Source organism: Centroberyx gerrardi, chromosome 13 (genome assembly GCF_048128805.1).
Source record: "Centroberyx gerrardi isolate f3 chromosome 13, fCenGer3.hap1.cur.20231027, whole genome shotgun sequence".
Lineage (NCBI taxonomy): Eukaryota > Metazoa > Chordata > Actinopteri > Beryciformes > Berycidae > Centroberyx > Centroberyx gerrardi.
The window spans coordinates 18,280,321-18,308,211 of record NC_136009.1 but is presented as its reverse complement, the minus strand read 5'-3'; the positions used below and the strand labels follow the sequence as shown (position 1 = coordinate 18,308,211).

Here is a 27,891-nt window from a genome sequence, read left to right as displayed (position 1 = left end):
TTGTTGCTTTATTATTCAAAAAAGAAATGAGTCCAAACTGCGAAGACCAAAGAAAGCTTCCTCAGATATGGCCTATGTTCAGCAAACAGAATATTAAATAATACATATTGCATTTTTTATCATTATTATTATTTTAGTTAGTCTTTTTAGTTTGACTGTCTTGCAACCTCATGTCCTCAATTTGAGTGACCTTGATATTTCTGTTTCAGTTGTTGTTGCTGTTACTGTTGGCCATGCATGCCCTTTATATTATTTGCTGCCCATTGCTCCTCTGTGTGATTAAACTGAAGTTATGATGGGAGAAAACAATAAGCTGACATTTCACTTGTCTCCATGGATACAGGCAATTGTGGACACCGTTGACAACCTCCTGAGGCCGGAAGCCCTGAAATCCTGGGAAGACATGAATTCCACAGAACAAACGCATGCCGCCACCATGTTACTGGATACCCTGGAGGAAGGGGCGTTTGTCCTTGCAGACAACCTGATTGAGCCAGCTATAGTTAAAGTGCCTGCGGAGAATATCAGTAAGTTCCCCCTCCAATCAACAGTAAAACAGAGACACAAGATGGACACGTGTGCCGGTCACAATCTGCGCTATTAGTGGTTGTTTTCCTTTTCCGCTATCTCCTGCGTCTCGGTAAAATTGCTTCAAACTGAGTAGTAAAATTGGCTGTTTTTACTGTGGCTGGTTATGTTAGAGGAAGCAACCATTCAATTTAAGCCCTCTGTGAAAGCCCTCAAGGCGATGTTTGTTGGTCTTATTCATTCTACACACAGGTAAAGAACTTGGACAGCTATTCCTCAAGCCGAAGGTAAAGTGGTTTTAAAAAGGGATGAATTTTGTTGAGGTCACTGTAGGAGATTCGGGGTCAGCTCAACACAGCCAAGCTAATACGTCCCTCACAGGCGGTTTATTAGCAACGTGATCTCATTCATTTAGGTCAGCTTTGTGCAGTGAACTGTCATATTTCTACACATGGCTCTTTGTTGCTATGGTTATGGTCTCCCGCTCACCCTTTTTGTCTTATACTTCATTGATTTCTAATCTATTTCTCGCATAGTAAATTAGCCCGATTGAATGTATGCCGCGAGATGAACTGTCCAGACCTCTGGGGGGAAAACAAAGAAACCAATTGAATAGTATTGTTCCATTCACGCAGCACTGTATCTGTTCTCTTCGAGCCTTTCCCATTAAATGATAGTTAGCTAAGCTGATAAGGCCTGGCTGCACTGTCTACCAAAGCACTGATTAATACGTCATGTAATATGCTGTATATAGGCTAGTTAATCACTGCATGCAGGCAGTTTTTATGAGGTTGTCAAGCTCTCACTTTTCTGCACTATAGAGATTATGTGCCAGCGGTGACACAGAAATAAAGCCGGCCCTGGTTGCCTTTTAGTTGCTATATGAAGAACTAGGCAACTTAAATCTCAGAGATGAAATCTGCCCTGAGCTCGCTTGATGACTTGGGGAAAAAAAAGAGTGAAAATGATCCTTGCTCCTAATTAACATAGTTTGCCGAAGCCCAAATGGCACCTCCAGGCGAGCATCAAGGGCAGGAGGAGGGGAAAGGGAGGGGAGAGCAGAGAGGGAAGGGGGGTTTAAAACCAGACAGAAGGGGAGAGCAGTCGGAGAACAATTCCTCATCTCCGTCTGTCAGAAGCCATCTATCTGAGGAAGTGAGGCCGTTTCTGACGGGGGGGAGTGTGCTGATACGTGTGTCCTCCTGACCCCTCAGTAATTTCACACATCAAAGGGAGCACCACCCGGCAGCTGGCATACCGGAGAGAGGGGCTACAGGAATTTGGAGGCTTTTCAGAGATTTGCTCGTCGAGCCCAGAGTTATCTGAACCCACAGGGGAAAGAAAAAGTAAAAGCCCAATGATATTTTTGATCCTATGAATATTTGACATTCATGCTGCAGCAGGTTGTGTGCCTGCATTCGCTCTTCCTCTATCGCCGCCCTGCTTCGTGTTTTTCTTTTTCTCTTCCTGTGGAGACGCTCACAATGCAGGCAACCGAGAGCTAAGTGGCCTTTTTTTATAAGTAAACGAGACTCTGTGGGGTATTGGCATTAGGTTTGGTTTCCATCACTGGAACACTGGACCTCACGTCTTTACTCTGGATCTCAGGTCGCTCTGCTCAGCCTTAATGTTGGAGCTCTATTAAACACCCTGTATTGCTTTTGAAGTGTGACCTATGAGTAATGCATCGCTCTCTCTCTCTCTCTCTCTCCCTTTTTTTTCCCTCTCCTCCCACCTCTGTCAGTGCTTGATGTGTATGTGTTGAGCACTGATGGTCAAGTGCAAGACTTCAGGTTTCCCCAGACAAGCAAGGGTGGAGCATCCATTCAGCTTTCCTCCAACACGGTCAAAGTCAACAGTAAGAATGGTGAGAACAAAACAACTGCCCCAAAACATTTAACTATGAGCACTACGAGTCATTTCTTCTGGGTTTTCTTTGATTTTGTGAGTCATTGGGGTTATTGACAGTATGTGAAATCATTTGCTGAAACTTTGAGGGATGTTGCATCTTTGCACTGTGTCCCATCGTTTAAAAAAATACACTGATTGGTCTAATGGGGGCGCTGTATTTAAAGGTCAAAATCTTGAACTCAAATGTAATATCCCAGACACCACTGGTCTAATTTTGACGAAACTTGGATTGATGAAGCATCTTATCACTGCGTTCTGGCATTTGAAAATATACAATGATTGGCATAATGGAGGCGCAATAATTAAAGGTCAAAATTTCACACTTTGAAAGGTCATCACTTCTATACCACCGGACCAATATTGATAAAACTTCCATGATGATGATTGCCTATCATTCATGAGGAACATGCATTGTTTGTTTTAGTTTGAAATAAATAATATATAACGATAATACATGTATTCATTCATATATGTACAGTATAATATATGGATAATTGGTACATACTCATTTGTATATATTCCCTTCATATGTCTGATTATTTTGTTATTGCTGCTTGCAGGAGTGGCCAAGCTGGTGTTTGTGCTCTACAAGCACCTGGGCCAGTTCCTCAGCACAGAGAATGCTACGCTGAGAGGTGTGGGAGACCCGAGCAGACGCAACCTCTCCCTGACCGTCAACTCCCACATCCTGTCCGCCTCCATCACTAAGGAGTCCAGTCGCGTGTTTGTGGCCGACCCTGTGATCTTCACCCTGGAGCACCTGGATGTAAGCCTCAGATCAACACTGTAGAGCCGGACTGTTAAAGAATTGAAAAGGCAGCTCTGTCTTGTGTCTTGTGAAGGGGAATGCCAGTGCTTTGATATATTGCATTTGTCATTGTTGTAGGAAAATAACAAGCTGCTGGAGTGCTGCTAGTGTCATGGAAAGCAATTAGTACTAATCAAAGATGTGGATAGTGCAATGAGATAAGCAAGTCAAGTTCACCTCTGTGTAGTGCTTGGAAATTAACATAGTAAGAAATTAGTAATATAAAATACAAGAACAAGGAGTGTTGTGCAGTTTGTGTGCAATCATGCATATTGCTTTAATTTATGTTTAACCACTTGCCTCTGTGTTTGTGTTTTGTAGAAGGAGCACTACTACAACCCCAACTGTTCCTTCTGGAATTACTCAGAGAGGAGCATGATGGGATACTGGTCCACTCAAGGCTGTAAACTGCTGGAAACCAACAAGAGCCACACCACTTGCTCCTGCAGTCACTTGACCAACTTTGCCATCCTCATGGCTCATCGGGGAAATGTGGTAAGTGGCCCTTACTGTGGTTGGACTGCCTTTTTCTGTCTCAGTTACTTGTTCTTCCCTCTCACTGATGCATTTATGTAAACACGGCAAGAACAAGAATGGCATTCTGCAGAAGATGATTAGATTATTGTTGGAGGAGAAGGTCGGGGTGGGGCAGGAGAGGATTAGTTGAGAAGAGCAGTGAGGTATTGTATGAGGTAGAGAAATGGAAGCAGGCTGTCACTTTGAGAGAGATTGTGGGCTAAGATAGTAAGTGCTATACCATTATAAGAAATAAATTATATTTTACCTATGGTCCGTGACTAATAGTCTTCCATGTAGACATATGTCCCTGGGAATCATGGGAAATAGTATATCCTCAGCTCTAATTTGCATTTCCACTCCACTTGAAGTGGTGTAGGATCCATTTGCTAGCGAAATGCAATTACAATCCAATTACATGATAAATATCATGTGCAGCAAGCATCTACCCAGTAATAAATGTGGGGGATAAGTTTGTGGTTCATTTAATAATATGTCCCAACTCATGAACTCTGTCCCTGTCATCTGTCTTAACCTCAACCTTAACCACAGCTGGAAACCAGAGCCCTGAGGCTAGGTTCAGCCTCACACCAACCCCCTACACATCACCTCAACTACAACTCCTGCCCTCAATAAAATTACAAATATCACAGAGGAGATTGCCTCACTTCCAGGCCGCCATATCCTTGAGTGATATTTTGTACGGTCAAGTCTGCTATTTTCACATGTGCCTCGCGCCCATATTGAAACATGCTCAGTTTCATATCTTTTGACACACACATTGCGATCTGCCCTCGGTGGAGAGAAGCCACATGTGGTTGTCACATCACATGGCCACAGCTCTTTGTGACCGTTTGCTAATGGCTTTACATGTTGCAACACGGGCCACATAATGTGATTTAAACAAGTTCGCGCATGAGTGCTAGATGTTGTCAGCTATGATCAGGTTAAGGACAGAACAGCCAATGTGTAGCCAGGAAAATCTCATTTTCATAATAACATTACAGATTATGGTTTTCAGCAGGTCAGCATTCATGTAGACACTTAAAACAACTAAAGCAACAACCATTATGAACTTAAATGCCAGCAGCCATTATGAATGGCATTTCTCCTTAACAAGTCTGGAGTTGACTTTGCCGTCTCTTTCTCTCCTCCAGGCGGATGGGAGCGTCCATGAGCTTCTTCTCACGGTCATCACCAGGATGGGCATTGCCGTGTCTCTGGTCTGCCTCGCCATCAGCCTCTTCACCTTCTGCTTCTTTAGAGGCCTGCAAAGTGACCGCAACACCATCCACAAAAACCTCTGCCTCAACCTCTTCATTGGCGAGCTGGTCTTCCTCGTGGGCATCAACATGACTGAACCCAAGGTACAATCCATATTATGCTGCACAGAGTAGGGATGGGATAATACGCTTATCTCACGATACGATTCGATACGCGATATAGGGTTCATGATTCAATACAACCACGATACAGTGTAATAAATAAAAGCTCAATGACAACAAAGTCTGACTGTGCAGAATTATGTTTATTTCTGAGAGACAGATCTTCCTAGTAATGGCACTGGCTTACTAGAATAGTAGAATGTAAACAACAATTTAAAAATGTTACTACAAAGTGCAGATAATCTCATTTTGATGGAGAGCTTGTGAAATTGCAGCAGAATAAAATGTAGCTAATATCGCGATTCATTTTTCTGCCCCACATATTGTCACATTTTTGTACTGTGATATATTGAATTTTGATATACCGGTCCATCCCTAGTACAGGGTAGAGCTTTCATATTTTCCCTTTAATACTGCTGATGAACGGTCTGATCTGGCATGATAAAAAAAAAAAAAAAAAAATCCTCACCTTTGTGTACAACCTGTGTCCTCCTGTCAGATTGTGTGCTCCATCATCGCCGGGGTTCTCCACTTCTGCTTCCTGGCTGCATTCGCCTGGATGTGTCTGGAGGGCGTGCAGCTCTACCTCATGCTGGTGGAGGTGTTCGAGAGCGAGTTCTCCCGCAGGAAGTACTACTACGTCTCGGGGTACCTCTTCCCGGCCGTGGTGGTGGGCATCTCGGCGGCCATCGACTACCGCAGCTACGGGACACAGCGGGCGTAAGTGTGGCTTTAGAGAGGCCCCCTTCCCTTTGCAGTGTTAAGAATCACAAGCATTAGTCCTCCCTTCTCCCTATCAAGGCACCCTCACACTGATATGCATGTATGTGCTAATGATAGTAATATCACAGAGAGCAGTCTACCTCTGCCCCCTGGCAAATTTACACCCTGTCACTGCTAAAAGAAGAGGCTGTGAGCAAAAGCCGCAACATTAATGAATTCTCTGGCTAGTTGCTCTGGCCTAGTGGGTTTTTATTCTTTGCGTGTGGATAATTGCCCCCCTTGTCTGCTAAAACTTTACGCACTTCTCCACTGGTCTTCATCCAAGCAGCGAGCTGTATGATTTGTAAGACTGGAATCCTCTAATTTATGGGATTTAAGTAAACTGCCTTTTTCAAACTGTACTTTATAGCCGTAAGTGTTCGCCACATTTCTGTTCTGTGGTGATAAACACAGGCTGAGGTACAATTCATTCTCGGGAACTGTCTTCAATACATTGTTTACTGTTGAGAGTCTTAGGTATACAGAGTCAGACATCGCTCATTTGTAGACATTTGTAGGCATTTGCAGACTGTGAAGTCATGAGTCCAATAACCGCTGCTTTTAGACTCTGGCTTCTCGTGGCACCGGGCCAGAACTCGCTCAAGGTCGGGTTTTCTTCCCTGTGGTCAGGAGGAGTCTCTATTCTGTTGCTGTAGCCTATCATCCATCTAGCTCTGCTGGGCTCTGATCGATGAGATACAACTTTGTTTTGGCAATGAGACGACTTAATGAACTGAATATCACATTTTCTGCCCCGTAGTTGCTGGCTGAGGGTTGATAACCATTTCATCTGGAGCTTCATCGGACCTGTAACCTTCATAATTATGGTAAGCTGTAATTGTGTGTGTGTTTGCGATGACTTTTTTCACAGGGAAGCTTTGAAAACAGTTTATAGATTTTTTTTTTTTTCTTCTTCTCCCTGGGCTGGAGGCCTCTTAGCTCTGCTTTCTCCGATCAATTTGCATGAAAGGAAAGTGGTCCCATTAAAGCTGACACGAGGACATCAGTGTCCATTCAGCTATGAAATCCTCTGAAATCAGAATTGGTGAGCGGCAACAACTTAAAGCTGTTTGGTCCATATAGTGCATCTAGAGTGTACTCCCCTCCTGCAATCAGGAGGAGAAATTGTCTCAGGCATGAAGGTCATTTGGTCAGTGAGAAAACAAGGAGGGGGGGGTGGTGGGGGGACCGACGAACATGGAAGTAATGAGTGGGTGGGCCAGACAGCCATTACCACAGCTCATAGCCCTGCTGAGGATCATGACACGTCCCCAGCCAATCCCAGCACACGGACATCTCCGTCTTCACCTTTTAATATTTCATGTGGTGCACTTGGTGTTCACACTCACACTCGTAAAACACACACACACACACACACACACGTGCACGCCCGCGCCACGAACAAACACATACCGCGCGTATCTTTATAGGCACATATGGTAACATACATGTAAATCTGTCCGTACTCTGCACATACACGCGAACCCTCGGGAAGCGCCGTGTCGGCACTGATGGATTTTTGCGTTGTGTTTGGCGCAGAAGTGCGAGACCTGGATTCGGTAGAGGAGGGCCCCTTGGAGACCGGGTGCGCGGGGGGGGGGGGGGGGGGTAGTCCATCTGCAGTTTTCCTCAGTTTTCTGCAGAGTGCCTGACTGCCCGCCTGTTTGCCTGGCTGGCTGTCTGTCTCATCAGATCTGTGTCATCTCTTGCGGCTGTGTTAAATGCATCTCCAGCCACTCGACTCATGCGGGCGTAAATCGGCCCCGGTGGCTAGGAGACAAAACTCAGCATTACTCTAAGCTGTGATCTAAAAGCCCCCTTTTCCGTCCTCTTAGCCACTCCTTTTTCCTCCGTCTTTCCCTGCTGTTGTTCGTTTCTGTCCCCTCCCGTTTTCCGCTCGCTCTCTTTGTTTCCAGTTAAAGACGCTCTCCGTTGGGTGAATCTTGTAATGTTTCAGAGTGTGTCCATATGGGATAATAGCGAGGATCTTTCATGCTGTTGATTGAGTCAGAAAAGTATTTGATAATCTGGGAACACTATATCTAGATCAGTATGCTTTGCTTTCTTGCCAACCAATGCATTTTTTTTTTTTTTTTTTTGTTATTTATTTTCCGTCATGTAGATTGGTCACGGTTTCAGAATAAGCATGCTTGGGGCAGATGAAGGGTAGAGGCTTTTAATAACATAAAAATCAGGTTATCTTTTTTTTTTTTTTCATTGAATATTTACTGAAGTGCTTTTCAAAGGTTTAATATGGTAGTGAGCCAAATTGAAGTATATCCCCTCCCTTTCCCTTGGTGGCGATGGGCCCTCCAGCGCTTGGAGAGAAACATCCTGAAAGAATGGAAACCTTTCTGGATGTATGGCTTGAATCGGTTTAATGTTTTTCCTGGCCTCAGAAAATTGTTTCTAAAATATTGTACTCTGTTCTGTCCTTTCCTCTCCGTGTTGTTCTGGAGCTCCGTCCGACGTAGATGAGATCTGTTTTGGCTGCATTAGATATACATTCTCATACTCTCGCCCTCTCTGATGAGGATTTAGACTCTGTGTTTGGCCAAGGCTCGGGATTGTGTATAATGTCAGCTAGACGAGAGGAAGGAGAGACTTTCAGTGCCGTTTATCTTGAAGGCCAAAGCTGTGTGAAGTAGACCAAAGCATTAACCTCCCATTGTTTTTTTTCTCTTGGAAGCCAGTGTACTTTGTGATCTGCACTGAGGCATTAAATTTTCATATCCCTCTCGGTAAAGGTATGCCGGTGTTGACGCTCGCTATTGAGCCAAAACCCACTATAGATTAAGCAATATTCCAAAGCCACAGTAAGTCAATGTGAAACATTACTATCGGTGTTAGCATCAGGAATTGGATGCCTTTCTAAGTGCAGTCTGTTAACCCTGATACGCCTCTGTTTTGACAGCTCAATGTCATCTTCCTGGTGGTGACGATGTACAAGATGGTGAAGCATTCCACCTCCATGAAACCCGACTCATCCAGGCTGGGGGGTATCAGGTGAGGGGTGTCGCTCTAGGAGATTAGGTGGCCGGACTGTGGTTGCTCGGTCTGAGATGGGGGGGGGGGGGGGTCGAGGGGGGGTTGGGGAGGTGGGGGAGGGGTGGGAGAGGGGGTCACTTAAATGTGAAAAGAAAAATAATATGCCCCATTACTGCTTTTGCCTCCTTTCTGCAATTTCAAAGGTGCATTTGACCTACACATTTCTTTTCTTTTCTCTTTTCTTAAACTAGACCAGACCAATATCTTTCCTTTCAGATTTTATTTCTGTCCTTAGGTGGTGCCTTTTTAGTTCATTTTATGAGTGCAGTATTTGCACTACGCAGGGTTATATTGCCTCTTTTATTTCTTCATAACGGCATCTCTGACCTCTTGTATCTCTTGCTCCTGTGCTGGCATGGTTTACAGGCTCCCCTGGAAGACAGACTCAACCACATGACTTGTAGATTTAAAGATGGAGAAAATGGAGAAGGGCCCCATCTCCCTGCTTTCAGCAAGCCGGGCCGCTCGATAAAAGACTAAATCCCTGGCCATTTCTATGCCTGAATTCATGTTCAAAAATATGTTTGAGGCGCAGGCCAACACATGTTATTTGGGTGTTCATTTTTGAGGCAGTCACTGTAATTTGTTTCAACCTTTAGTCGTAACTAAAAAAGGCATTCAGTTGGCCTCTGATGTTTGTTATCTGAGTGTTATGAAGTATACAGAAAGCCTGCATGGCTTTCTGAAACACATAATCCAAAGTAGGCAAAACTCATTAAGTATCATTAATTGGGGTCTACCTCAAATTAACCATTTATTTAGTTGCGGTGTCAGATGTGGTAACCTTTCTAAAAGACTTTGAAATAATCCGTTGCATTTGAAGGAAATCATCAAGCAGGGTCTCCTTATATAAATGCCACCAAAGAACGGACATACACTACAACACAAAAGCAAGACTAATCAGCTTCAGCTTCTCCCTCGAGACTGTTGCTCGTGTTTCCTCTGTTCTGTCCATCCTCTCTCAATGACATGCAATAATGTTTTCTCGTTTCGCCTTGGTCTCTTCTCTTTTCCTCCAGACTCGCTATATCTCCCTTGGGGTGGCTCACTTCTCTCTTGTGTATCAATAGCGACCCGGCCGTCGTCATTGGAACTCACTGTTAAGTTATCTGATTTCCTCTAGGCTTTCCTGGAAACCGCCTCGGAAAACCTGCTGTGTTGGCAGTCTCTTTAGCCAACCCCAAGGAAGACCAAGGAAATATTTTTTGACTCAGTGTCAAATACCGTATGCACATTCATTCCAAAACTTTGCATCAGCATTTATACAGTATGTGCTGTTAATGCAACATGTCCAAAAGCAAAATAGCAAATGAGGATATTGCCTCTTTTTCAAGCAAGCTACTGTCTAGGCGCAGAGAAACGCCAAACCAAGCAAAGCTGAAAATCCGGTTAGTGTCCCTATTTCTCCGGCTAATATCAGTGTTCTCCCTCTGTTGCAGGTCTTGGGTGCTGGGAGCATTTGCCCTACTTTGTCTCCTGGGGCTGACATGGTCCTTCGGCTTGTTCTTCCTCAATGAGTCCTCCATTGTTATGGCTTACCTCTTCACCATCTTCAACACTCTGCAAGGGATGTTCATCTTCATCTTCCACTGCCTCCTGCAGAAAAAGGTTGGCTTTTCGACCTTAATGATTGTCATTTAATTCAAATATGGTACAGCTGAGACTGTGCCTTTACAAAGTTACTATGTGCAACGTGAAGGATGCTGTTGCTTTCTAAAAATCTATTTTTCCTACTGCAGGTGTGGATTTTTTTAAACATATCCATTACAAATATTTTTAAATATGACGTGAAGCATTTCAGTGACATTTTAGATAATCCAGAGATTTGAGGAACACCTCTGTCAAAGTGTTGTCCAAAATGTTGCCTCTGTACAATATTTATCATATTTAACATTATCCCTGTGCTCACAGATACGGCATTTGAACCGCTCTCGGCTGGGTGGCATTTGATAAAGATTTTGGATTTGCATCTCTCTTGGGAGGAGCCTGTCACTGTGTGTGTGTGTGTGTGTGTGTGCGCGCTCACTCTGTCCTGATCTCGTGCCCCTCCACAGGTCCGTAAAGAGTACAGCAAATGTTTCCGTCAGTCCCAGTGCTGCGGCGGCCTGCCGTCTGAAGGCTCCCACAGCGCAGCCAAGACCGCCACGTCCCGATCCACTGCCCGCTACTCATCCGCTACACAGGTACATGCAGGAAACCTTCTTAAATGCTATTTTTTTTTTATAACTTTACTCTTAAGAAGAAAATTAAGACAAAAATAACTATCAAAATAGTAAGTATTTTTTAAGTATTTTCTTATCTTATTTATTACTTATTTATTTATAACTTATTTTGCTTCTGAAGAACATACGAATGAATTGGATTCTTGAGAGCAAATTAATGTTAAGATAACCTTTTACTTAAAATTGTTGCATTGAAAAAGTAAGCATGTAAATTCATTCGAAGGTACATTTTAGACAGTTAAATAGGTCTTTCAAAATATTAATAGTTTAACTTACTGTAGCTTACATCACAAGCTTAACAATAAAATGTTAAGCTTAGCTAGCTAGCTGTCAGACTGCAGAGGTTAGTTATTAAAGGTTTGCATTAGTTGATACCGTTTATGCTATTAACATTTTCAAAGGTTGTGCGAGTGGATTTAAATTTTCAAACCAACAAAGATTATATTGCTATAGTTTGCAGGCAGACTGCATTAAACATGGTTATATAAATTACTGAGAATAATCTTTTGGTCCTTTTATGCTTGTTTACATTGCAGTTGCTAGGTAGAACCTAATTGAGAAGTTCCAAAGAAAGAATTTGCGGGAGATAAGACTAATCTTAGAATTTGCAGGAGATAAGACTAATCTTAAGAAAATATTGGGGACTTAAGAACTCAAGGACTTCCTAAAATTTCTTCTCAGGTAACTTCTTAAGCTCTATCTTAAGAGCACAGTGAATCAGCCCCAGCTTCTGTTCCTCCTACTGTGCGGAAGCAGAACCACTCAGAGCCGAGTTCTCCGATTTCACGCTCTAACATTCTCTAACAGTGTTCTCATTTCTGCTCTCGGTTGCATCAATACCTTGTTCGGGCTTTTTTACTGTAGCACTAACATGTACCTAAATTTATTGGTCATCAAGCAGTTGGTTAGTTGAATTATGTTTGCTAGTGTTGGTTAGAATCAAAAGCCCACACAGCCAGTCCAGCCTTAGGGCCAAAAGACTGAATAACAGTGGCACCATGTTGAGTCCTCATCAGTGGTGCCTTTGCTCTCTGCAGAGCCGCATCAGGAGGATGTGGAACGACACTGTGAGGAAGCAGTCGGAGTCCTCCTTCATCTCAGGAGACATAAACAGCACCTCCACACTCAACCAGGGTAAGCAACTGTCTCTTCCCCTAGACGAGACGCATACGCTATTCTCTTTGTGATGGAGCTTGGAATTCACAATGAACACTTCAATGGATGCAGCCGACATGGCACTGCGGCAGTTTGGAATGAGGACGCTCTTCAAGATGAAACTTGATTTAATGGTGCTTTTTCACTTAGCGCTAAGCAATCAAAAACAATGTTAAATGTTCCCTGCGCAACGAAGGTCACAGCATTTTCCAGCAGTTTTTACTTGTTGGGATCATTAAGAGGGAGGGAGAGAAAACATGTGATATTTAGTCTGGCACAGAGTGTTGCTGATGTGGAGCTGGGTTCAACTTTAACAACCCTGACTGGAGATGCTGGCTGTGCGGCAGCCTCCTGACTCATCTTCAGCCTGGAGTGATTGTCAGGCTGAAGGTAGGGGGGCAGATGAGTGAAGTCAGGCTGAGGTCAGTGGAGGTTTTAGAATAGATCCAGGCATCCTGAAGTTCAGGCTCCAGACGCTGCCAGTGCAGATTTGGCTGTGTTTATGAATTAGCTCTGATAAAAAAGAAACGATATGCCAGCGCACACTATCCTGGAGATCCGTCCAAATGAGTGAGGATAGCTATTACATTCTTGAGGATTTACATAACCATGCTGTGGATGATAGGGATACTGTATTATTCATGGCAGGCCACTTAGACATGTTTTGTCTAGTGTCTCGACTGGATGGGTTTGTTTAGATGAATTTTGTTTCACGTAAACACTGTAGCTGATTGTGGCGCAGTGCTTTGGTCAACACTTGTCGCGTTAATATTGTTTGTCAGTTACATCAGCTGACTGTTTGGATAATGCCTTGCTTTAACCAGTGTTAGTATAGTTTTTTTTTTTTTTTTGTCCGTAATAAAAGGCAGACGGATCGTAGGTTGTAAAGCTTTAGTGGTGTCAAATTTTGGACGGCAAATGTAGGTCTTTGTTTATGTCGACAGCTTCCCAGCTAACCACCAAGTGAAGTACCTCAACCTCTGTGGAGATGCCTCTTTTTTTCTCTGCTCTTTTTGCCCTTTTTTCCTCTCGCTGATTCTCTCTCTCTCTCTCTCTCTCTTCCTGTTATTTCAGGGATGACTGGCAACTACCTCCTAACTAACCCTCTCCTCCGAGCCCACGACACTAACCCTTATAACAACCTGCTGGCGGAAACGGTGGTGTGCAACACCCCCTCTCCACCGGCCTTTCACTCCCCAGGTGCACATCCACCCTCGACCTTTATTCTTACATAGATCTGTGTTTGGTTTTGTCTGTGTGCGTGTGTGTGTGTGTGTGTTAGAAATTTATTGAAAACAAGGGAACTCAGGGGTTGTGGCTCCGACACAGCATGTGCGGAAACTAAGTGTTGAGAATCATTACTGTAGATTTACCATTTTGTTCCTCTTCTTCGTCCCCACCTACTCTGTATTTCCAGTAGTTATTATCTACGCAAGCTGCTCCTTTGTAAACACAGCCGGAGATAAGGCTCGGGGAAGTCAATGCTATCTTATCTTGACAACTGAACACTCATGTGGGAATTCCTCTGAGCTGAATACGGACCTTACACGTTCCGACAGATTATTTATACTGTTGCCCTATAACCACAATTGTGGATGATATTTTTTTTTTACAACAGGTCGAAATGTTTAGCTTTCCTCTTGTCAAGTGCAAACTGTATCCAGCTAGATTTAAATCATGTCAGTGTTTACGGTGACCTAGTTCCTCACTGGTAGAGCAAAAGAAAACCAAGCAAAGGGAAGAAAAGAAGAAAAAAAACAGGAGCACATGACGCAATGCGGGCAGAATCATAGCCCTCAGATATTCACAGGCATTTGATGATGAAAGAGAATAGGCGAAAGCAGCTTTATGGCGAAAGTGTGCAAGGAAAGGATATGCAATAACGTATATAGCTTTAACTACTGCAGTCGGCACGCTCTTGATTTGGTGCCTCTGCAGGCTCACTTACAGCACAATGAGAGCACTTCACAGTCAGAGATAATGAAGCAGGGTTGGGACCAAACATTGTCTGCACGGAAATCAAAGACATTTCTGGAATCGCGCTGCCATTTCTGTGTGCTCAGCATCTAAAGCACCTCAAATGAAGAAGTCACAGTGTGCACACAGATTACGCTTTATTGCCCTAAAATGTTTACCTGCACAATCATTATAAGATAATTACATGTTAGCATTTGGCAGCGGAGACAGATAAAAAGAGGCAATATTTAATTAACAGGTAATTTTGAATGTCAGCATAAACATCTCTCCCGTACCTGTAGAAACACTTCCTCTCCTCAGCCAATCTCCCCCCCAGGCGTACTACTTAGCCATGTGGAAACACAGGAGAGACAGCCTGCACCACCAGGGAAATACTACACATACTTATGGCCTAGAATATGTTCATTATTTAAAAGCAGATAAAGAAGCGTTGACAAACAGGAGAATCTCAAAGAGGGTTCAACATATGGAAACTAGTTCGGGGAAAACAGGCTTCAGTATAACATGCGATTGTCAAAACCTGGTGTGAAGATCACCGACCAAGTATGAAATATGCACCGAGAGACTGTCAAGTTTAACATGAGCTTATTTCAAATTTTGTCTGCTACAGTCATCATATTTAGCTGCTGCAAAAGGATGAGCGTGGCTTCTATTATAAGTGTATTAATACTAAGTAATACTCTGCAGATGTTCATTCGATGCAGTAAAAACGGTAAAGAGAACATCTTGGATGAATCTCTGCTGGAATGGTTCCCAGAGTGCAGCTGTCGCGGTGTCCAGTTGAATTCTGTTCACATCATTTCCCCCTCTCCCCGTAGACAATACCTGTCTGCAATAAAATGACTGCCTGTGCATAAACAAATGCAAATTTGGAGTAGGGTGTATTCAGAGAAATTTCTTTCATATTTTTTCTAACCCTCTTTTTGCCCTCTTGCTCTCTCCAATCCGCTCGCTCTTTTTGGAAATGTCTTTGATGTCAGTTTTTACATTTTTTTTCTCAGTGGCGGTATGCAACTGTAGAGCTGCAATTTTTTCAATCTCACACTTTTCATACTAATTTATCTGAAATCGAAGACTTCAGTCTCCCCTCCTCTGTGTGCGAGGCTGAGCAAAGACTCTCTCCCCCCCTTTCATCCATTTTAGCCTTTCATTTACAGGCTCATACTATACCTACACCTAGTCAATCAAATCCTCATATCAAATCAAGCTAGCCCTCCCCATTTTCATCCTGCTACTTGTGGTTAGTCATAGGGCTTCACAAAGGGCTTTCAAAGTAATCTACTGTGAATATTTTCTCCACATAAAATTGATAGATGTTCACTTAAAGAAACCAAATCAAGTCTTATTCAAAAGAGGGAAAGAAATAATTCCTTGAGGAAATTTACCATCATTTACTGTAGACGTTTCAAAAACTGTGCTTGCTGCTGAACCCTTTCACCTGCTGAGTCCAGGATTCAGTTGTCCTTGGTTTGTCCTTTAGCTCTCTAAACGGTTAAAAACACAATTTTGTCATTGTTCTCCATCATCCCCAAAGGCTGCGAACAAGGCATCACATTTGGTCTAAATCCTAATTAATTGTAAGGACATGAACTAAGTTGGACTGACTGAATCCAGGCTGGATTTTACAAGCTTCCACTTTTGTCTTATTTCAGTAATTTTGTTGTTTCTGCTGCAATTGAAAAAAAGCATCTGTTTTACTTTTTTTTGCACATCAGCCGTTCTTAGGCCAGATAGCCTGAGCAGACACACTTGATGTGAGTGGTGGCAAAGTGAGTCATTGCACCGTGCCTGTCTGTAGTGGTGTGGGGGTGTTGCTGTGCTTGTGGGGCCCCAGTGCAGAGAGGTGGCTGGCCATCTGTGTTCCACGTTACTCTTTTGTCTTGCCTTCTTTTTAATGGGTGGAATGCTTTATTCATTCATTTTTAATTTCACAACACTTCCCCGTTGGCTTGTTTTTATTTATGTTTTTTTTTTTTACTCTGGCTCATTTTGTCTGTTGATGTTGTATGCTGCTTTGTTATGACCTGGGCACCAGCCACATATCAGTGTGTTGCTGTATGTTTTAAGTTTTTGTCATCTTTCCTTTCTCATTTGTCCAATATTGTTCAGGATAATCTCTAGATTGGCTATAATGATATTCAACCATAATGAGGATGGGCATGGTTGAGAGCTAATTGAGTTCTACTTTGAACTTTTAAAACTTTTTTGAATATATGAATGCCGTAAAATTTAAATTAGCCCAGAGATCAAAGAGCACAAGAGCGAAGTGTCCTGAGCAGTATCAAGCTGTATGTGGGCGGTGTATTACACACTGTTTTGTCATCATAATAAGCAATAAAATGATATCTCACCCCCTCCTTTTGCCTCTTGTTGCAGGACAGCACTCTCTGACCAACAGCAGGGACATCAGCGCCATGGACACCCTCCCCCTCAATGGCAATTTCAACAACAGCTACTCCCTGCGCGACGATGACTATGAGGACGTGGGAGTCCGAGCCCCGGGTGACCTGGGGGGCCTCAACCTGGACGACGCCGCCTTCGAGAAAATGATCATCTCTGAGCTGGTCCACAACAACCTAAGGCCCCGCGGGGCTCCCAAAGGCCGCGAAGCCCTGAGGGAGCGGGACAGAGCCTTACCCCCCCAGACCAGGGTGACAGTGGACCGAGGAGGGGGCGGGAGCGGCAGCGAGGACGACGCCATAGTGGCGGATCACGCCGAGGCCTCGTCCCCCCAGAGAGGAGGTGGAAGAGCGGGCCACCCCACCCTGGAGCTGCTCCTGCACCCTCACCACAAGGAGGCGCTGGAGGCCCCCCTGCTGCCCCAGAGGACTCACTCCCTGCTCTACAGCGCCCAGAAGGCCCCCAGGCGCTTGGAGGGGGCGGGGGGCCACGGCGCAGAGACTGTCACCGCAGCGGAGGACGCGGGCTCCCAGTCACCCAACAATAACAGAGACTCCCTGTACACCAGCATGCCCAACCTGAGAGACTCGCCCTCGCCCTCGGCTTCACCCTACCCCCCCGAAGAAGAGGAGGACCTGTCCCCGTCCCCTCGAAGCGAGAGTGAGGACGTCTATCACAAAAGCATGCCTGAGCTGGGCGACGGGCCCCAGCCCCTGTCCTACTACCATATAAACCGAGGCACCAGCGACGGGTGCATCATCCCGCCCAGCACTGAGGACTGCGCGCAGGAGGGAGAGGCGCCCAGCGACGGACAAATGCAGCTCATCACCAGCCTCTGAGCAGGTGGATAAGCGTCTTCTGTTTGCACAGGTCTGAACACATGGGTGCTTTTGGTTGATGTCAAGACAGTTGCCAAGTCCGGCTCTGCACTCCACGTACCCTTCCTGTTAGAACGGGAAGTGAAATGTTTATGGGCGGGAGAGGAGGGGAATAAATGACTTTTGCACACAGACCTCGTTAACACACAACATACGTCCGTCCGAGGCCAGACGTCTGTGGACTGCGAAAGCTCTGCTGTCGAACTAAAGAGGTGCAGAGAATAATGCACAGACCGCTCCGTGTCAGAGAGAAGAAGTCTGGCTCCGTCCCTCTCCAGCCTGCATTTCTGTTGTATTGAAAGAAGCGTTGAAGAATAAGGGAAAAAAAACTTACTCTGAGTGAAGAACTATGAAACACTCCTGACATGCTCCTGGGGGGACTTTGCAGAACCAGGCTCTTTTTAGTCCTGAACTACAGAACTAGAACTAGTGCGGCTCCACTACACAGTCAGGACTGTAAAGTTAAGAAACCACTAATTCAGACTCAGGCCTTATATTTTCTCTATTGCACATTTAACTGTTGTCAAAGTAACAGCTAAAGAAAATATATTTTGCTGTACCACTAGTGTAAAAAGTGAACAAAAAAAATAATAAAAAAAAAATGAAATGGCAACCATTCAGTAAATACGCCCTTTCAATGTTAATAAGTTTCATCGGACAAGGTTAATCAAAATGGTGGAAACGTGCTTTTTCCTCTCACACTTGACTCGTTGTAGTATGTTTGAATATGAAAAAGATGTTTTGAGAGATATGAATCCATATGAAGTCATGCTCACGTCTCTGCTTGTGAAGTGCTTTTGCTTTCATGAATGAAGAGTTTTGCCAGTAGTATATTTGTTAACACCAGGCCATGCACAGATTTGGAGTGAATTGGATACTTGTGTAATTTATTTTACTTGAAAGAAATTGTCAGGGTTCAAGAATTTTTTTGTGTCAATGCGATACTGCAGTTTTTGCGAACATATTTCAGCCTTTGACACTAATTAATTTATTAACTAAAAGGAAAAAAAAAAAAGAACATGGTTGAAAAGTGTGACTTGTTTCAGCACTGATTAGGTTCATTTTATTTCTTTTGTAAGAGCCCATCATCAGCTGGTATTTAATTCAACTCTTGTTTGATATCAAATAAATGTGAGATTTTTTCTTGTTCGCAAATGTCTGACTGCTTATTCATAGTTTGCATGAAAATCTGCCGTGAAGGATATATGTAGAAAAAATTATCACACAGCTGCCGCTATATGAATACACTATGACAGTAATTATCCAAGGTTAACAAGATATGCCATGATCGTTTTTGATCAGACTTGGTGTGAAAGTCATTCCATGCACTGAATTCTAGCACATCATTTGAAGGACAGGCTAACATAATCCATCCTCCCTCAGGCCAGACTGCTGCAGCCAGACTGGGTGAGACTCACACCATAGAGTTCACTGATTTATTGCTCAGTGCGACTTTCATCTACGGCTTTCTGCGGAGGTCCCGGTCCAACTGACCACACACAAACTCTCAGCAGACGTCCGTGTAGTCGCTGCAGAATCTGGGCGGCGCTCTTTATTAGCCGGCGCCGGGTGCCAGTTTGCTGTCAGGGGCTGACGAGCGGGCCAAGGCAGAGCTCTAAGTCCACCGTGGCTCTCTGTCTTGTTGTTTGAATGTCAGCCTCTCGGTTTACACAGAGCCATCCAAAAGCCCTGGGAGACACCGAGCAGGTCTGTAAATTATATGGAAACTTGGCTTCCGTTCAGTTATAAATCAAATTAAATGCAAAGCTGATGACCCGCTCGCGGTTCACTGCGAATGGGCCTGCGTTGTCTGTGAAAGCTTCCTTATTATAAACATTAGCATGGCAGCTGGCAGTAGACCTCACATGAAACTCATATGAAAGCCTTAAGGCCATGTGTGATGTCACCGCCAGGCGTGGAAGTTAGAATTCCCCCGTCTGCGTTTTCATAACAGACAAAATCGTGATGAATGAATATGTTGAGCTCCCTTTGCCAAGCATTAGGATCGGTTTTGCATGATGCATATATATTGGTTCATTATCACTGAGTTATCTGTGTGCTGCATTAGCTCTCGCGCCGCGTTACCTTGAAGAACATTGGATTGTGAAATTGAACAATATACAGGTGATCATGTCCTTTTCCCATTATGACTGGGGGTTTCTTGATAGGGATATGGGGTAAAAGATCAGCATATCCCGGTCTTTCCTCATCGTGCAGAGATGATTTCCAGCCATCTATCCTCTTCAAAGATGACCTGCCCTCTGTCTGTTTTGTTGACGAGTCACCGCCATAACCACCTATGATTATATGATTATATTATGATGCAGCATATTAGCCATGCAGTGCTTGCGTTGCAAATGAAAAAGTTGTCAAAGTTTGCCGGAGATGAAAGTGCTTCACTAATCAACTCATCTTTTATCTGTTCACAGTCAAAGCCCAGCTTCCATGGGGCAGCGGCAAATGAAGGCGCAATAAGGCTTAGCCCGAGAAGACATTACCGTGTTTTCATTTGGATCTGTTTGATGTTGCAGCCCCTGGTGATTTGGACATTATTTCATGTCCATCATCAAAAAGACATCAAACAAGATGCTACATTCAAAATCAGATCACAGAGCCTATTCCAAAATGTGGTGCGTCTGTGTCTGTGTGTGTGTCTGTCTGACTGCATGTATAGCCTATACTTGGGCATATATGTGTGTGTATTCAGAAGAGAGGCACAGCTTTTTTTCTCATGAATTATCCTAAACCTATGTCAAAACAGAAATGAACATCATGTTTAGGTGAACAGTTTCCCAACTGATTCCACTAAGGTCTTGCTGAAGGGTCTAAAAAAAAAAAAAAAAAGAGGACAAAAAAAACAGTCATATTAGAATGAAAAGGCGTTCTTGCAGACAAATGTTTACATTCTAGGATAGCAATCTTTAGCCAGTACGGGAACTATGCATAATTACATTAGCACAGGCACAATGCAGGAGGAGTATTATATTTCCTCGGGGCCCCTGTAAATGTACAGCTTACATTCCTCTACATTTCACTCTGCAGCAGTAAGATAAAGAACATCTGAATGTGCCTCTGCACCGCTCCTGCTCTGCTGCCACAGTCCCACCGTACCACACTGCGCCGCCTTGGCCGAGTTTGCCTCTCTGTGTGCATTTCTGGTGGGGAATTAAGGCTCGAGTGAAGAGGAAGAATGCCTGCCTACACAAACAGCAAAACATACTGAAATCTGATTAGCTCACATTTCTATAGCTGTTTTGTCACGCATATTATGGATATTGTACTTATAGGCTGTCTTGTGTTATGTGTTTGTGTCTTGTGTGTGTGTGTGTGTGTGTTGAGGAAAAAAAGCTGCAGTTTTTTCCCATTGCACATACCCATATGGTAACCACAGAACCAGAATCAAATGGTTTTTTCAGTTGTAACCATCAAACCATGCTGCGCTGTTAGAATTAGATTTTGTGTTTTATCTTGTTTCTTAGTTGTCATAGAATCTCCTGATCCAATTACACCAATTCGGCTATGTTGGTAAAATCTGAATTTTTCGTTTTATTGTACTTGCACTTAATGCTTGTTAGGATATCGCCACAACTAGCCCCTCCAAAAGAGAGCTAGTTAGAGAGAAATATGGGATTCTTAGACTTCCACAATGAAGCCTATTATAAGAGATTAAGACCTTAGGCTTGAAATATGCTCAAGAGGCCTCTTTGAGTCCAGCTGAAAATGGCTTGGTATAATTTCGTGCCTCGCTATGTGGTTGTGTGGGTGTGTGTGTGTGTGTGTGAGAGAGTGAGAGAAAGAGAGAGAGGGGGAGAGAGAGAGAGAGAGAGAGAGAGAGAGAAAGAGGAAATGAAAGAAGGAATAAGGAGTATGAGCGCTTCAAAGACAGTAAAAGATGGAGTGAGAGAGACAGAGCCAGAAGGGCAGAGAGAGAGAGAGAGAGACAGAGAGAGAGAGAGAGACAGAGAGAGAGAGAGAGCAGCAGCAGCCTAAAACATGTCAAAAACAATCCAAGTCTGAGCACTTTCGTTGTAAAACTGTCATACCTCGCAGGAAACACCTCCAATGACCTCAAAATTGGGCTGGGGAAGCCTGTCACACCCATTATACAGTAAACACTCTACAGAGGTGTATGTTTTTGTTGGGTTTTCTCTGCTCCAATAACAGCGATGCATTCCCCTGAGACACGAACATAACATATTACTCTTATTAGTCCAGGACTCGAGAGAGGAATTTTCCCCAAATTTCAGCAATCGGTCCCACAGTTTTGGCTATATGAGACAGCCTTGGGGAACGAGAGCAAAACATAATGATTGCAATTTTTAAAAATGTGGGATTGAATAAGACAAAATTGGCTTTAATTGGGGAATCTATGAATAAACTGCATAGCTCCAGTCCAGAATATCAAGCATATGTAACTTCAAACATGTGGAAAGCACATTTGAAAATAAAATATGGTCATTTTTCATTTTTTTCACTTCAAAGTGCCTTTTGAAATGCCGATTGAGAGAGATAGGGTCGTCAAACACATCTATGAGAGAAAAATCTTTCATAAACAAAGGAAGGATTTTTTTTCTCTCGAAACATATATACTTAAGTATGCACAATTTTCAAGAAATAAGCCTCGTTTATGTTTTATTCAGTGGTATTTGAGATTGATAATTACAGATCATTTTCACAGATATTTGTCTATATTTCCTAAGCTGTACAGGCATTATTTACATGAAAACCTCCCCATTATTTCTGCCACGAGTACATAGTTTTCTCAGCGTGTGTAACACAACGACTGAATCAATGAAAGAATCTCACAACAAGTTGAGGATCTGTAGACATAAAAGCACATTTGTACTTCATCTTGCAATTCCTATTTTTCAACTGACAGAAAAGAGACAAAATAAAAATCAAAAGTAAAAATAAATAAATAAAACAACGCACTGCTGGTTTGTTTCTTTTTGTAAATACTGCTTCAAATGTCATACAATGTAAAATGATAAAAAAAATTTAAAAAAAACATTGTAGTTGTAGTCATTGTACAGCTGCTGACAATGTGGCTGTGTGTACTTTCTTCTGTTGCTATAGACTCCACTGTTGGATCAGTGAGAAGGTTTATGGTATTTAACAGCAGGGCGTCTTTGACTAATGCTCTATTTAAAAGGGTCTTATTCACAGCTAATTTACTTACAGTTGCTATAATCAGTCACCCAGGATGTGCCCAGCCACTTCTGAACATGAAATACAGTAGTACAGTAGCATGTGGAGATAATTATGAAGCTAAGAAAATCAATGTCATGGTTGAAGTTGCATTCAAAGGATGCCCAAAGCAAAGTTTTCTTAGGCTATTGGTTTGGAAATCAAAGTGACAGACCAAAAAAAAAAAAAAAAAAAGAATACAAAGAATAAAGGCATGAATAAAGGCAGAGAAATGTTGCGCTTTGATACACTGTATTATGTGGTGACACTTTTCTTGTAGTCACTAAATCACCTCAAATGTAGGCTACTACATTTGAGGTGATTTATTTTCATATTTCTTTGGCTTAGACATTACAACGTTAAAAAAAACCAAACCAAAAAGAATACACAATGACTAAAACATTTCATTGCAAAACAGCATTGTTCTGGAAAAATGTTGCTACCTGACATTTCTGCCAATATTTCCAAAACTATCCTAAAAAAAACAACTATTTATTTAAAGGTCTTCATAATAGTACCTCATAAAGTGCCTTTCTTTGATGCCAACAATCACTTTGGAAGAATAATTGTCTTTTTTTTTTTTTTTATTTAAAAAAAAACAACAGTTAATAACAGTTAAAACAGATAAATGGTGGAGATCTCGTTGGGGAATGAAACTGTTTTAACTTCCTCACCAGCGACTGTCTTTGTGCCCTTGAGCAAGACACTAATCCCCTAGTCGTGAATTTGTGGAACTGAAAGAAAGTGAAGCAGGGCGCTGCTGGAAAAGAGCAAGCGACTTTCCCTGGATAGAAAAGGTTTAAAAAATTAGAATAAAAAAAAATTAATAATATAAAAGAAATGATATATATACAAGGGCAAGTGTTGAATATCTCCCAGTGCATTGTTCGCAAACAATCCTTTCTCTTTTTCTTCTTTTTTTCATTTGTGCCACGGAAGAAAGAAAATCCACTGAAACAGTCGACCGCAGAAGAGACATGATTTCTTACGGAAAAGACACTCACTGAGAGCTCTGGCTCTGTGTTCTCTATTCTGTGAAAGATCAGACAAAAAAGCTTTAGGCAGCCAAAGCAATGCCTAAGTTTTCGCACCATACCTGTATATATACTTCTTTCACATTCCAGTCTATGGTTTTCCATAGAGGGCAGTACTTCTTGCCCAAGTGCAATAAACTGATTGAAGTGATTCTTTTTAAATGATAAACTGTATTTCAAGAACTCACATCTTCAGCTTCAGCAGAGCAAAAAGACCAAAAAGGGTCTTTTCTGTAAATGTATAAAGGAAAATCTCCCACTGCGCTCAGGGCCTGTGTTGTGTGCCCCCTGTTCCTTTCCTTATCACTTTGCTTTTTCTACATCTAGAAAGGTCTTGACTCCAGTCTGTTTTCAGAGTGCCAAGAATGTGAATGTTCTGCATTGTGATGTTAACTGAATAGGCACATTGTGGAAAAAATATGAAAAGCCCATGGTGTGGGCAATGGCATTGCTCTCAGCTCAGAGTGAAAAGCTGTTTACTAGACTATATTCAATGAACTGGATTAGGTTTCTAGCTATAAAAATAAGATGTATATATGTGGCCCTGACAGTGAGCTGTAAGCAAACAACGGTGTTGCCAGTCTTCTCTGCTCTAAAAAACAATGAACCTCATTCAACAGCTGCTTTTTTCCTTTATTTATACAGCACTCTTTTAAACGGATGTTACAAAGTGCTTACACTGATGAAAGCTGAACGCTGAAATGTCTGTATGTCTTCCAAGTAAAAATTATTGCGTATGTGATTCCAAGTTATCTTCTAGTGTGCAACGCCTTTTTTTCTGTTTAGTGTTACAAAGTGCTTCCCACAATATAGGAAATAATACATAACTCATGCTAAATTAACTATAAATGGAGTCCTAAGCATACATTTCTCCAAAAATATATAGCCGTTTTTCAGTGGTGGAAAGAATACTAGAATGTCCTACTCAAGTGCAAGTATTGTTACTTTACTGATATTTTACTTAAGTAGAGGTAAAAGTACTGGTGTAAAAATCTACTCAAGTAAAAGTAAAAAGTAGCTTGTTTAAACTGTACTCAGAGTAAAAGTTAATGAGTTACTTTTTAGAAAAGAGAAAGTTGTTACATGTGATCTTTTCCATGCAATTCTAAAAGGATCAGAGAACAGAGTTCAAGATTCTTTTAATTGGAAAAATTGGAAATTACAAAATAAAGTAAAGCCAGATTACTCTTCTCACTGTGAATTGCTCCGTAATTTGCCAATTTACATTGGTCCAGTTTCTGATGCTTATGTAGAGCTACAAAATTTGCACTCTGTAATGGATGTGATTTAAAGAGTATAATACTTCAGCAAAAACCTACTTAAGTAAAAGTAAAATTACTGACTTTAAAAAAAATACTCAAAAAAAGTACAAGTATGCAAAAAGCTACTCAGTTACAGTAACTGGAGTAAATGTAATTAGTTACTTCCACTCTTGCTGTTTTTTAAGTCAGCATGTGCTTCTTGTTAACATTTACAAAATACAAATAGAAATATGTGCTTCAACATATTCATGTTCTGCCTGTTAACCTCAGGCTGTTTTGAAAGTGCTGAGAACGTAAATGTTCAAAATTGTGATCAGCCTGCTGTGGAAAAAAAAAAAAAAAAAAAGCCCATGGTGACACTTCATTATGTCCAAATGTCTTTATTTGTTTTAGGGTGTCCTTTTTTGGGAGTGAGGGGTGTTGAAATACTTTTTTTTTTCCCCATCTAAGATTGCCTTACAGAAATGTCCAGTTTTTCCCTTAGTCCCGCCACAAGCACCACCACCCCTCTCCTCCCCCAAACACACACACTCACACAAACACACACACACACACACACACACACACACACACCAAAACCATCACCACCGGTCTAAACCCCCCACCACCCCAAGAACGATAGAATATTGCAAATGGATTGTCCTTGACCCTCCCTTGATTTTCAAACGGCATTTCTTGTTTTCCCCGGTGACTTTTTGGGTTTACCGGAGTTTAATGCACCATTAAAAAGCTGCAGCTGGAAAAGTGAACAGGAACATGTTTAACAACCTCGCAAAGCCCCTAAAGCCGGAGCTGTCTCTGACCGCCTCACGCAAAAGAGGAGGCAGTCCCTCAAAACCCCAGATCCCAAATGCTGCACGTCCGTCTTCCATGCATTGCTGGGCAGATGCCACAACCATTTTACCTGTATTATTTTTTTTTTTTAAGAAGCCTATTTCGAAATCATCTCCTGACCACAGTTAAATTGTAGTAAAAAAAATAATCAGATAGGGATTTGGGGTGTGTAAGACATAGCAGTGACCCTGAAGGCATCCAGGAGAAATGGGGAGGACAAGGCTTCTGTTTGAGCTTATTTCCAGAGGGGGGAAAGCAGGATCTGTCCTGAACGTATTGGGCATATATTTTCTGGAGGAACAGCAAATCTTGGAGGAGCAGCCGTAGTCAAAAAAGATTCATTTCATCATAAAGAGGATATACAGCCAGTCCGCATCCTGCAGTTGTGCCGGTCGATAATGTATGTGTCTGAAAAAATCAGTTCCCTTGGAAAAAAAATGAGTTTCCTTAGTTGTCCTTGGGTATTATATGCACATATAATCTTTCTCCGGGACATAGGCCTATGGAATTAAAGACACCTAGAGAATATTGTGCATTAGGAGAGTGAGTGATTGAATGAGTGAGTGAATGAGTGAGTGTGTGAGTGAGAGAGAGAGGGGAAGGGGACTTAACAACACACACCTACAGACACACACAGACTCACAAACACACATTCACACAACTTGAAAAACAAAAGCATTTCTGTTCTCTGCGTATGTATTCGAGTCATCAAAGCAGACAACTGGGTAAATGGCACAACAACGGGTGCCAACCTTCATATTAGATCCAGGGCCCTGGGGTGGCATAGTGTGTTATGAGTTCAGCATTAATTGCTGCCTTTGGGAACGTTTGTTCTTGACGTAATGACTTGTCAGAGGGAACCCTGACTCTCGATGAAGCATGAGCTGCACAGAAGCATCTTTTGTGACAAATAATTAAGGTTTTAACAAGACAGAGCCGGTTTCTAACGCTACTGAGAGCAAACATATCCCTCCACTCATGGTGCTCAGAAACTAATTGCAGCTCCAGAACAGGCTAGGCCTAAAATATGTCTTCTGCAATGATATTTAATACATTGCTGTACATTTATGACACATTCCACTGACTGAAGTGAACCTAAAATTGAACAAAAACAAGTTTTTGACCTGAAATTTCAGTGTTACCTTTCATATTTATTGCTCTGCTTGACCGTTTGACATGCATGCTCACATGCATCAGTACCCTGGAACAGACACTCATGCACATGCACCCACCACACACACACACACACACACACACGCCCTGCTGGACTTTGAAGCCTTGCGACCGTCATGTCCATCTTTTCAAACACTGTCCAGACAGGAGAAAAACCCTGGCCATCAGCTCTCCTCTCCGAACCTGTCCATCACTGTCACTCTGGATCAGTGGTGCAGAACTCATCCTTCCTCTCCCGCTGGTCCCTGCCGGACTGGACTTGCTCAGTCTAGCCCCTCATATCGCTGTCAGGAGTCCCAACTGACAGCCTGCTGCTGCAGCTGATTCCAGTTTGTTGGCCTTGCTATGGGCCGATGCCAGCAATCTGCGCTATGGCAGTAGGTGGCCGTCTGGTAGGGAAAAGCTTTGATAGGTAGGAGTGATGGAGTTATTCAGATGGACATCATAACACCCCAAAAACACAGTCGTACGCATGAAATAGCAGTGTGTTGGAATGGCAATCTCTGATGTGACGTGAGAAGGCTCACATCCCAGAGTTCACAGGGAGAGGTGGAGATGTGGGTAACACGCACACATGCTGCAGCTTCTCAACTACTTGACCAGACCGGACGGCCCACCGGTCCTGTCTGTGCCTGAGCAGAGGCCTTTTCTTTCTCTCTCTGCACCACATGTGTGAATTCTATCGTTATGGCTGGAGTTTCCAGAGAGCGCTGGATCTTTCAAACAAACCACAACAGGCGGCAAACCCGGCTTCTCAACCTCCCACTGAGACAGGGACAGTCAGTGGAGAAGTGAGAGTGGGGATTGGAAT

General features: G+C 42.8%; 1 protein-coding gene across 1 annotated transcript in view; it reads left to right on the top strand.

Annotated features, from left to right (window-relative positions):
- The window catches only part of adgrl2b.1 (adhesion G protein-coupled receptor L2b, tandem duplicate 1), a 45,345-nt gene extending 26,678 nt beyond the window's left edge, over positions 1-18,667 (top strand). Inside the window, exons 8-19 of the mRNA XM_071926475.2 lie at positions 344-527; positions 2,273-2,395; positions 3,000-3,205; positions 3,569-3,742; positions 4,921-5,130; positions 5,648-5,868; positions 6,671-6,737; positions 8,825-8,916; positions 10,398-10,566; positions 11,013-11,141; positions 12,218-12,314; positions 16,689-18,667. Coding sequence (XP_071782576.1) covers positions 344-527; positions 2,273-2,395; positions 3,000-3,205; positions 3,569-3,742; positions 4,921-5,130; positions 5,648-5,868; positions 6,671-6,737; positions 8,825-8,916; positions 10,398-10,566; positions 11,013-11,141; positions 12,218-12,314; positions 16,689-17,551 — 2,535 coding nt within the window. The 3' untranslated portion in view covers positions 17,552-18,667. The remainder of the gene's footprint in view (positions 1-343; positions 528-2,272; positions 2,396-2,999; positions 3,206-3,568; positions 3,743-4,920; positions 5,131-5,647; positions 5,869-6,670; positions 6,738-8,824; positions 8,917-10,397; positions 10,567-11,012; positions 11,142-12,217; positions 12,315-16,688) is intronic.
- The last annotated feature ends 9,224 nt before the right edge of the window (positions 18,668-27,891 follow it).